At 35.0% G+C, this 12,964-nt stretch overlaps 1 protein-coding gene across 2 annotated transcripts in view; it reads left to right on the forward strand.

The window, feature by feature from the left end:
- The window catches only part of LOC100370762 (rho-related BTB domain-containing protein 1-like), a 100,783-nt gene extending 88,753 nt beyond the window's left edge, over positions 1-12,030 (forward strand). For both annotated transcript variants that reach the window (XM_085504560.1, XM_085504561.1), the window contains exons 4-9: positions 849-1,034; positions 5,199-5,553; positions 5,946-6,744; positions 7,443-7,561; positions 8,515-8,751; positions 9,311-12,030. In XM_085504560.1, coding sequence (XP_085360686.1) covers positions 849-1,034; positions 5,199-5,553; positions 5,946-6,744; positions 7,443-7,561; positions 8,515-8,751; positions 9,311-9,559 — 1,945 coding nt within the window. In that variant the 3' untranslated portion in view covers positions 9,560-12,030. The remainder of the gene's footprint in view (positions 1-848; positions 1,035-5,198; positions 5,554-5,945; positions 6,745-7,442; positions 7,562-8,514; positions 8,752-9,310) is intronic.
- Positions 12,031-12,964: the final 934 nt, after the last annotated feature.

A 12,964-nucleotide genomic window follows, 5' to 3' on the forward strand; every position in this document is an offset into this window, starting at 1 on the left:
TTATAATTCGATCTCCGCGTCCGTATGTTCGTTCATCCAGAGTCGTATTTCAGAACCCTATTGACCAAATCTGTTCATTCTTTGCATGTGCCTAGTACTTTATCTGGGACATGTGCACATGCAGTGGTTTACTGATTCAATCCAAGATGGCTCACTTGTGTTCAAACTCTATTAGTATGAACAAAACTCTATATCTTAAATTTGATAACTAACAGGGACTGTGATGTCCATGGCTTGTTATTTCATGTCATGTGACTGAGTTTTAACCAATCACACAATGTGATAATCTATACAAAGATCCTGTAACTTTAAATAGTATAGTATTACATGTATAGTGTAGTATATGTTATTTGACTTCAAATAATATATTTAGGTACATTATCTGTGGTTAAAAGACATTAAATATAATAAAACATAAGTACACACGTGAAACAAAAAAAAATATACATAAAAGACTGAAGTCTAAGTAAAATTACTTATAATAAAATAATATGCTGTCAATAAATTTACTAGCACTATTTAAAATGAACCCATCTCTCAAGCTTAAAATTTCTGCAAACATTTGTTGTTTTGATAGTGTAAAGATATGCTCTTCATGATTGCTAACTGTATTCAGAAATTCAGTACGAGCATTTGATATTCCAGTATGGTTACAGTCTAAAAGTGCATGCATTTCATTGCCAATAGCCTCATTATTACAAAGTTGGCACTTTCTTTCCTCTGGAGGTATCCCTTGATATCTAATTAATATCTATTTGTTTATGTGTGTGTATGAATTGGTCATTGCTGCCAAACCTATTAAAATGTGTGTAACCTCTACAAGTGACTCTATATATGCCATCTTTCAGATGTGATGTTGTGCTTGTTTGTTTCTCTATTGCAAAACCACCTACACTACGACATATCAAGACTGTGTGGTTGCCAGAGATTAGGCGTTTCTGCCCCCGCACACCAATTATTATGTGTGGATGTCAGAATGATTTGAGATGTGCTAATTTGGATGAAATCAATGCAACCAGAGGATTATTCACAAAGTAAGTGATTTCCCATGTTTCATCATAACATCCTTATAAGTGACACCCTCTAGGGGCAAACACTTCCATGTCATAACAATTATGTATTCCCCTGGGGATGAACATTTTAAAATAACACATAGATGCACATGGTGAAATAATACATATATGTATGTGCTAAAATGGTACATAGATGCACATGCTGAAAAACACATAGATGTATGTGCTAAAATGGTACATAGATGCACATGCTGAAATAACACATGGATGTGTGTGCTAAAATGGCACATAGATGCACATGCTGAAATAACACATAGAGGTATGTGCTAAAATTGTACACAGATGTACATGCTGAAAAAACACATATATGTATGTCCTAAAATGGTACATAGATGCATATGCTGAAATAACACATAGATGTATGTGCTAAAATGGTACATAGATGCACATGCTGAAATAACACACAGAGGTATGTGCTAAAATTGTACATAGATGCACATGCTGAAAAAACACATATATGTATGTCCTAAAATGGTACATAGATGCATATGCTGAAATAACACATAGATGTATGTGCTAAAATGGTACATAGATGCACATGCTGAAATAACACATAGAGGTATGTGCTAAAATTGTACACAGATGTACATGCTGAAAAAACACATATATGTATGTCCTAAAATGGTACATAGATGCATATGCTGAAATAACACATAGATGTATGTGCTAAAATGGTACATAGATGCACATGCTGAAATAACACACAGATGTGTGTGCTAAAATTGTACATAGATGCACATGCTGAAAAAACACATATATGTATGTCCTAAAATGGTACATAGATGCATATGCTGAAATAACACATAGATGTATGTGCTAAAATGGTACATAGATGCACATGCTGAAATAACACACAGAGGTATGTGCTAAAATTGTACATAGATGCACATGCTGAAAAAACACAGATGTATGTGCTAAAATGGTACATAGATGCACACGCTGAAATAACACATAGATGTATGTTCTAAAATGGTACATAGATGCATATGCTGAAATAACACATAGATGTATGTGCTAAAATGGTACATAGATGCACATGCTGAAATAACACACACAGGTATGTGCTAAAATTGTACATAGATGTACATGCTGAAATTACACATAGATATATGTGTTGAAATTTTACATAGATGCACATGCTGAAAAACACATAGATGTATGTGCTAAAATTGTGCATAGATGCACATGCTGAAAAAACACATAGATGTATGTGCTAAAATGCTACATAGATGCACATGCTGAAATAACACATAGATGTATGTGTTGAAATTGTCCATAGATGCACATGCTGAAATAACACATAGATGTATGTGCTAAAATGGTACATAGATGCACATGCTGAAATAACACATGGATGTGTGTGCTAAAATGGCACATAGATGCACATGCTGAAATAACACATAGAGGTATGTGCTAAAATTGTACATAGATGTACATGCTGAAAAACACAGATGTATGTGCTAAAATCGTACATAGATGCACATGCTGAAATAACACATAGATGTATGTCCTAAAATGGTACATAGATGCATGTGCTGAAATAACACATATATGTATGTGCTAAAATGGTACATAGATGCACATGCTGAAAAAACACATATATGTTTGTGCTAAAATTGTACATAGATGCACATGCTGAAAAAAACAGATGTATGTGCTAAAATAGTACATAGATGCACATGCTGAAATAACACATAGATGTATGTGCTAAAATGGTACATAGATGCACATGCTGAAATTACACATAGAGGTATGTGCTAAAATGGTACATAGATGCACATGCTGAAATAACACATGGATGTGTGTGCTAAAATGGCACATAGATGCACATGCTGAAATAACACATAGAGGTATGTGCTAAAATGGTACATAGATGCACATGCTGAAATTACACATAGAGGTATGTGCTAAAATGGTACATAGATGCACATGCTGAAATAACACATGGATGTGTGTGCTAAAATGGCACATAGATGCACATGCTGAAAAAACACAGATGTATGTGCTAAAATGGTATATAGATGCACATGCTGAAAAAACACAGATGTATGTGCTAAAATGGTACATAGATGCACATGCTGAAACAACACATAGATGTATGTATTGAAATTGTCCATAGATGCACATGCTGAAATAACACATAGAGGTATGTGCTAAAATTGTACATAGATGCACATGCTGAAATAGCACATAGATGTATGTGCTAAAATTGTACATAGATGCACATGCTGAAATAGCACATAGATGTATGTGCTAAAATGGTACATAGATGCACATGCTGAAATAACACATGGATGTATGTGCTAAAATGGTACATAGATGCACATGCTGAAAAACACAGATGTATGTGCTAAAATTGTACATAGATGCACATGCTGAAAAAACACAGATGTATGTGCTAAAATGGTACATAGATGCACACGCTGAAATAACACATAGATGTATGTCCTAAAATGGTACATAGATGCATATGCTGAAATAACACATAGATGTATGTGCTAAAATGGTACATAGATGCACATGCTGAAATAACACACAGAGGTATGTGCTAAAATTGTACATAGATGCACATGCTGAAAACACATGGATGTATGTGCTAAAATGCTACATAGATGCACATGCTGAAATAACACATAGATGTATGTGCTAAAATTGTACATAGATGCACATGCTGAAAAAACACAGATGTATGTGCTAAAATGGTACATAGATGCACATGCTGAAATAACACATAGATGTATGTGTTGAAATTGTCCATAGATGCACATGCTAAAATAACACATAGATGTATGTGCTAAAATGGTACATAAGTGCACATGCTGAAATAACACATAGATGTATGTGTTGAAATGGTACATAGATGCACATGCTGAAATAACACATGGATGTATGTGCTAAAATGGTACATAGATGCACATGCTGAAAAAACACATGGATGTATGTGCTAAAATGGTACATAGATGCACATGCTGAAAAAACACATAGATGTATGTGCTAAAATGGTACTTAGATGCACATGCTGAAATAACACATACATGTATGTATGTGCTAAAATTGTACATAGATGCACATGCTGAAATAACACAGATGTATGTGCTAACATGGTACATAGATGCACATGGTGAAACAACACATGGATGTATGTGCTAAAATGGTACATAGATGCACATGCTGAAATAACACATAGATGTATGTGCTAAAATGGTACATAGATGCACATGCTGAAATAACACATAGAGGTATGTGCTAAAATTGTACCTAGATGTACATGCTGAAATAACACATAGATGTATGTGTTGAAATTTTACATAGATGCACATGCTGAAATAACACATATATGTATGTGCTAAAATGCTACATAGATGCACATGCTGAAATAACACATGGATGGATGTATGTGCTAAAATGCTACATAGATGCACATGCTGAAATAACACATAGATGTATGTGCTAAAATTGTACATAGATGCACATGCTGAAATAACACATAGATGTATGTGCTAAAATGCTACATAGATGCACATGCTGAAATAACACATAGATGTATGTGCTAAAATGCTACATAGATGCACATGCTGAAATAACACAGATGTATGTGCTAAAATGGTACATAGATGCACATGCTGAAATAGCACATAGATGTATGTGCTAAAATTGTACATAGATGCACATGCTGAAATAACACAGATGTATGTGCTAAAATGCTACGTAGATGCACATGCTGAAATAACACATACATGTATGTGCTAAAATGCTACATAGATGCACATGCTGAAATAACACATACATGTATGTGCTAAAATGCTACATAGATGCACATGCTGAAGTAACACAGATGTATGTGCTAAAATGCTACGTAGATGCACATGCTGAAATAACACATACATGTATGTGCTAAAATGCTACATAGATGCACATGCTGAAATAACACATACATGTATATATTCAGAATAACGGAAGGAATCACACAAATAAACTGGCTCCACTTTGTATCATGTCTGTCACCTGAGTGTAATAATTATTTGGGAATAATGTTAAAAACTCGCTGGGTTCTTGTTTTCTTTGACCAATTTGATTTAAATGAAATTTATGATAATGCCTTGTATTCTTATATTTTCATTGCAGGCCCATATATGAAAAAGATATCATATCTCCTTACGACTGTCGCCAAGTTGCCAAGGATATTGGTGCTACATACTATGAAACCAGCGTTGTTACAATGTTTGGAATACGTGAACTGTTTGATAATGTAATCCGAGCCGCACTGATATCCCGGCGACACACTCGATTTTGGATTTCTAGTTTACGGAAAGTACAGAGTCCACTACTGCAAGAGCCTTATTTGCCACCCAAACCAGAACCACCAGACTTGACATTGCCCCCATCTTCATTCTGCAGTGATATAGGAAGTTTGTTGGATAATCCCTGTTGTTCAGATGTTGTTTTTTTGGTGAAAGGTATACTCATTCCAGCGCACAGGGTAAGTGGGAACATAAGTAAATGTCAAAAACTGTTTTTCACTGTTTTATTTTTATTTGTTTTGCCAACACTGGTTAATTCTATCAATAACCTGCTTCTAAATGTGTCTTCTCTGATACGGTTCAACACAAGGTAAATGGTCTGTGACTGTGCACCAGTCTGCTTTACATGTACAGCAGCCATCTTTAATTGGTTGCTATGTAATTGGGTGGGACTCACATGCATGACACTCAGTTGTGACAATACAGAATTGTTCATTCATACATCAATATTTTCAATGAAAACTGGGAGATCTGCTTTACCTGTAGATGACTATGTGTGAATATTACCCATCACATTGAACAAAAGTAGCATGAAATTATGTCTTGTTTAATGCTTTTAATTTGTTTCCAGGTGTGTTTAGTTGCTGCATCACCATTGTTCTTTGACTTGTTCATGATGGATTTGTCAGCTAAAATTGGGGATTCCACTTGTAAAGTAGAGGGAGTTCACCCAAATATGCTGGATAGCATCGCTGGCAATAATGGAATTAAGTCTAGGGACTACAAGGAAGAGATGAGCACTGTTGTCATGACAACCCCTGGCACATCGTCTTGGACAACATTCACCGATTCTACTCCAGATCTCACTGCCAAGCTAAACCTCCCACTAGAGGGCGCTGCATCAAATATTCCAGCCAGTGAAGTAGTAAGGACTCCCAGTAGTGAGGATTCCATTGAACTACTGGGTGCTTGTGCTCCTAAAATACTGCCCTCAACGTCACTATTTAATGAACCATCCACGAGCCATTGCAGTGTTCATTCCACTGCCAAATTTCTTGGATATCCAGGTAAAATATTGGACCACCCAGCATTGGCCTCGATTCACTTACAACCAGTTGACAATCCAGTAAACGGGAAGCCTAGTATCCAGACTGTAGTCACAGTACAGCAGCATATCTCACCAGTGGCTTTCCAAGTTTGTCTGGAATATCTTTACACTGGTACTTTCGATCAAGAACGATGGCATAATATCAACCTGTCAGAGTTGATTACAGTGGCTGATGCACTAAAGTTGACATCTTTGGTTACCTTGGTTACCGGTGTGATGAATCATGATGCATATGTCAATGAAATTATTCTAAAAGCACAATACATGTTAGGAAGAACTAGCAGACTGAGAGAACTTATTCTAAGAAAAGGATTGTTTTCAGGTTAGTGTCATACCTTTATTTTTGTTGCTGTGTATGATGTATTTCTAGACAATATTCTTACAAGTACAATTTTACTATGGCGTACACGACGTAATTTAGAATGACGTTTTGTTATGAATGATGAAAGCTGGGCCAGGTGTGATACAGGGAATTATTGCCCTGATGTGAGGGCGCACTTTCTCTAGTATTACAAGACCAAGCAATACAAGGTATATGATAATATCCATTTAGTGGCAGTGGTACCAAGGTGATTGTTATCACTTTGTGTGTTAAGTTCAGGATACACTACATTGTTGCTACTACAAATGCAAACAAAGGAATGTGTTTGAATGTAACATAAATATGACACATATTTTCTAAATAAGAATACTTTTACAGATGAATTTTTGAATTGGGAGGTTTTTAGCTTGTCATCTATTCCTATCACAGAATTGACACTTGAGGGCGCCTAGACTCTTTTTTTTCCCTTCAACACATTAGTGGGTTTTGGCTTCATTTCTTTTTATATTACTATTATTACATAACCTGTTATGCTATGTTGTTATGCATTAAACAAAGTTCATAATTGTCCAAGTTTGCAGCTATCACGAAGGTACACTGTTTTTGACATCTTAGCACTTGGGTACAAACATGTTAAGTCAATAACAATATATTCTAATTTCCTAATACTAACTTTTAAATTTACTTTTTGACTCTAGACATGTTAATTCAGACTGATGATGGTACAGTGGCTTCCCATAGAGCTTTATTGATGGCTAGATGTGATATGATGTATGCTATGCTGGGTGGTAACTTCAAAGAAAGCACATGTTATGAGGTAATTGATTGTTATAATAGTCAAATAATACATGAATACACCAAATTATGTAAGAGGTTATTACATGAATACAACAAAGCATGCAAGATGCAAGTTTTCAAACCTAATAAGTGTTACTGAGCTTATGATAATGCATTATGGGAGTTTGAGCTGAATTCAAGTTTTACGTCCACTGATCACACATGTGACAATGCATTATGGGAGTTTGAGCTGAATTCAAGTCTTACATCCACTGATAACACATGTGACAGTGCATTATGGGAGTTTGAGCTGAATTCAAGTTTTACATCCACTGATCACACATGTGACAATGCATTATGGGAGTTTGAGCTGAATTCAAGTTTTACGTCCACTGATCACACATGTGACAGTGCATTATGGGAGTTTGAGCTGAATTCAAGTTTTACATCCACTGATAACACATGTGACAATGCATTATGGGAGTTTGAGCTGAATTCAAGTCTTACATCCACTGATCACACATGTGACAGTGCATTATGGGAGTTTGAGCTGAATTCAAGTCTTACATCCACTGATAACACATGTGACAATGCATTAAGGGAGAAACATTAAATTTTTGCATCTACAGAGCATATGAGCTTGGTCACCTACATGTATTGTGTGGTGTAAATGTCAATTTGTCAGCACTGATTATTAAAATGATTATATGGTAATCTTAGTGTTTTCATTCCTGTCACTAATTGCAACAACAATCAATTACAGAAGAGAACCTCTCATTGAATCTAATAGACAGATTTTATCTTGATGGAAACTCACTAAATATACAATTATGTAAGTTTAGTTTTCATTGATAAATGATAAATAAAAATAATTAGCTGCCAGTAAGTGTCAATTTTAAAAAAACATATGACCAGATGCAAACATTTTCAATTGTCCCTAATATGCAGCAAACATTCTGGTTATATCCAATCTCATCATTTATTTTCATGCAGGTTTTTATGCCGGGAACTAAGCACTGTTTTCAGGCATTGCAAGAATACCTATATACTGACCAGTGTCCACCGATGAAACCTGCCGAATGTTTATGTCTGATTGAAATGGCCAATTTCTTGTGTTTGCCAAGACTGGTTGCTCTGGGCGAGGAGAATATCATCAGAGAATTCAACCTGGCTTTGGAGAAAGAACGCGACATCCAAGAAGATGTCATCAATATGTTGAATGTTGCACAGGTAAGAGAATGCAGTTGAAATTAAATTAAAAAAAATCATACCACCATCACCACATCACGTAGAAAGGTAACACATCCTATTACATCTCGAGTAGGATGGCCTGAATAATAAGAATTTCTCAAATATTAAGCTTTTATGAATATTGAAAAACGTTTTAACAAAAAAGCAAAAAAATTATATAGTTATTGTTATATATAATAGTTATTGCGCCCTTGCTTTTTGGTGATTTCACCATCAATTTCTCTGATGTTTGGCTTGTGTTGTTTGCATGTCAAGTGTTCTGTTCTTGATTGGCTAGGAGTTGCTTAGGCTACTAAAATGAATCACCAAATTCCCAGAAAACAACAATGTGGGTTTGTCAATACAACTATGATGTAGCCGGTATAAGCAACAGTAATGCATCAGTGAATCTGTTGATGAAGGTGCAATAACTATCACCGACAATGGCAAGGTACTCTATGGTTAGCATATTAGTCTTGGATGTGTTACCAACACTGTGTCAGTGTCAGTGTTTTTGTTATTACGGTATCATCATTGTGTTTCTCTTTTTTTTTGACAGATGCACAATGCCCATCAACTGCATTCGTGGTGTTTGACGTTTTTAGCACGACACTTCAGTGATTTACATCAAGAGTACATGAAGAGCCTCCGTAATGTGGCGTCTGAGGATGCCCGATATCTACAGCGTCATCGCTGGCCACCCACTTGGTACATCAAAGAGAAAGACTATTATGACAAAGAAAAAAGAGAGCAAGACATGAGTAAAAGAACCACTGAGCGGAAGGGAAAGAGAAAATGGTGTCTGTAAGCTCATCTGTGAGGACATCTTAACACTTTGAGCATAAAAATCAATTTTTGTCACCTATTTCACTATTGTTTAAAATTAACAAAACAAATCATAGAAAAGTACATCAAAATGTGCAAAATGATGCACCAGTGTTTTGCCAATAAAAAATTATAATTAATACACTGTCCTGATGCTGAGTACATTGTTTAGTTACAAATTGTTAAATGTAGCCTGGGTGCAATATGATACATGTGAAGTTTGTGTTGTCTATTACCATATGGTACATGTGAAGTTTGTATTGTCTATTACCATATGATACATGTACATGTGAAGTTTGTGTTGTATATTACCATATGGTACATGTACATGTGAACTTTGTGTTGTCTATTGCCATATTTTGTGCAGTTTTAGCATAGAACACACAGTGGTTGGCAGGCCAATCTCAGCTGCATTTTTTCATAGAATGATAGGGCATTGAATCCAGAAATATTGATCATTGACTTGTGCAACAAGTTATAAAACAAGCTACTGGTAGTTAATTTTAACTACAGAATCATATACTATCCAGGGATGGCTTGATGCAAAGGTACATGTGCAGTTTAGTAATATACATTGACTGTATGATGCAAAAAAGTTTTAAAATCAAACAGTATTATCACTATACTTAAAATGTAGCTGAATCAACCACACATTGTCGGTTCATAACCTGTATTCAAATTTATTACTGGTATTTAGTGAACCCATACAACCAGTTCATTGCTGCACTTTTTACTGTGATATTAATGTAGTGATAAACATTTCAAACACTTTTTTTAATCACAGTAGCAGTAATTGTAAGTACACATTGTCATTCTATAACTTTCTATTCATAATTCTGTAAATGATTGATATTAACATAATTATGTTCTTTTCATTTAATTCTTGTTTCCTGTAATCATTTTTACCGTAATATACTTGTATGTTGTCAACAGATATTTAGACATGTTTTGTTTTTGAAGTAAGAATCTGTATTGAAAATATTTCTAGGGTAATGCATATTTTCTGAGAGGCTTCTACAATAACCACCTACATGTAGTTATGGTGATCACTTTTAGCTTATCACTTCAAATTTACCAGGTATTCAAACATCACATACTTAGAACAGTGGCTTTATCAGAACCACAGAAAGCATTTGACATTCAAGTGTAAAGCATGCAATTGACACTGCTTACATTTCCAGTTAATTAGTCAAATTTATGGTGAATAGTTGACCATGATTGCATAATCGTAGAAGGCTCTGAAAGTTGTTTCCTGTGTTATGTAGAAAATATTGTTTTTCTATTGATGTACCAGTAATTGTGAGTTCTCATTCTTCTCAAAGTTATTTTTTTAAAACAACACTATTAAAATAAGAAACAGTAAAATTTTAAATGTACTTAAAATTTCAAGTAAATACATTTCTGTAGATCAGATTTCTGTTTGCTTTCAATCTAAAAGTTTATATATCTCTTTGTAAAACATTTATGAAATTTTACCAGAAAATAATATCTTCACCATTGAACAGCTTTGACAGCATTCAAATTTGTAAACAAGCAACAATTTGATTGGTCAGTGAATAAGCAAAGTCTTCCATGATTGGCTTATCAGGTATAGGTGTTTAAGATTGGTAGCCAATTAGAAACAGTCTTCTAGATAACTTTCAATTTACTACTAATTAGATCCAGTTTCTCACAAGAAGCATGGTGGTTTCCCATGATTCAAAGGGCACATGAGACAAACAGTAAAATATACCTTTCCTATAAAATATACCTTTCCTCTTGTGACGAAGCACTTGTGATGTTGTGTACAAGAAAATTTGTGTTAAACGTTATATTATATATCAGCAGAATACTGTATAGTCATGCATTGTATTCATGCAATATTCAAATTGTGTTTTTTTTTACTCATCTGCAATTTTTAACAAATCCTGTTTCCTCTTTGTTTAAGAAACAAATTGTATCAACTTGCTGTCATTGTAATATTTCTCAGTGATAATCAATGTGCCTTCAAACTGTACTTTATGTCATGTTCTGATATTTTTTGGTTTGAAACCATGGCAATTTATTAAAAACACATAACACTATATTCAATAACTAATTAATATTCACAGCAATCAGTTTTGTGAACTCAAGACAAAATCTGGTGAAAGTCACTATGGATCTTTGTCTTAAAAATCCCAAAGAAATATTCACTGCTTCATAATTTAATTTTTCTTTGACTATCTGTCTATTGTGATATAAAATTAACTTACAAGATCTTCCCTCAAAGACAACCTGTGATATTTCACAACCTTCTCTTGGAGGAATCTATTTGCTGTTAAATTGTCAATTAAAATTGATTAAAAGAAGAACTTGTTTGTGCATTTCATTGTAATGGTTCAAAATCATTGAATGTGGTGGGGTTGCAGAAGTTACTTACTTCAACTGTACATGCTAGTAAATATTACAGATAAAGTTGTAATTTGTTTGCAGAAAGATTAGCCAATCCAGTAGTGTGTTTATTTGAGAAGTACATACTGGAAACAATATCAATGATATATTTATTAATATATTTTGCATTATCTGATCTATATGCAATATATTCCCTTTTCTATATTCTGTGATAATTATGAAAGAAATGTATTTGTAGGTGAGTATGTATGTATGTCAAATGAATCTGTATTTTATTCTTGTATAATTTGTGATTGTAATGTTCATCTGGTTCTGTGATTGTAATTGCGTCCAGTAGACTGTCTGGTCCTGTGATTGCAATTGCGTCCAGTAGGCAGTCTGGTCTTGTGATTGCAGTTGTGTCCAGTAGGCTGTCTGGTCCTGTGATTACAATTGTGTCCAGTTGGCTGTCTGGTCCCATGATTGCAATTGTGTCCAGTAAGCTGTCTTGTCCTGTGATTGCAATTGTGTCCAGTAGGCTGTCTGGTCATGTGATTGCAATTGTGTCCAGTAGGCTGTCTGGTCACATGATTTCAATTGTGTCCAGTAGGCTGTCTGGTCCTGTGATTGCAATTATGTCCAGTAGACTGTCTGGTCTTGTGATTGCAATTGTGTCCAGTAGAATGTCTGGTCCTGTGATTGCAATTGCGTCCAGTAGGCAGTCTGGTCTTGTGATTGCAATTGTGTCCAGTAGGCTGTCTGGTCCTGTGATTACAATTGTGTCCAGTTGGCTGTCTGGTCCCATGATTGCAATTGTGTCCAGTAAGCTGTCTTGTCCTGTGATTGCAATTGTGTCAAGTAGGCTGTCTGGTCATGTGATTGCAATTGTGTCCAGTAGGCTGTCTGGTCACATGATTTCAATTGTGTCCAGTAGGCTGTCTGGTCCTGTGATTGCAATTATGTCCAGTAGATTGTCTGGTCTTATGATTGCAATTGTGTCCATTAGAATGTCTGGTCCTGTGATTGCAATTGTGTCCAG

The sequence above is a fragment of the Saccoglossus kowalevskii genome, chromosome 10 (genome assembly GCF_978046115.1).
Source record: "Saccoglossus kowalevskii chromosome 10, keSacKowa6.1, whole genome shotgun sequence".
In the NCBI taxonomy this organism is placed as follows: domain Eukaryota; kingdom Metazoa; phylum Hemichordata; class Enteropneusta; family Harrimaniidae; genus Saccoglossus; species Saccoglossus kowalevskii.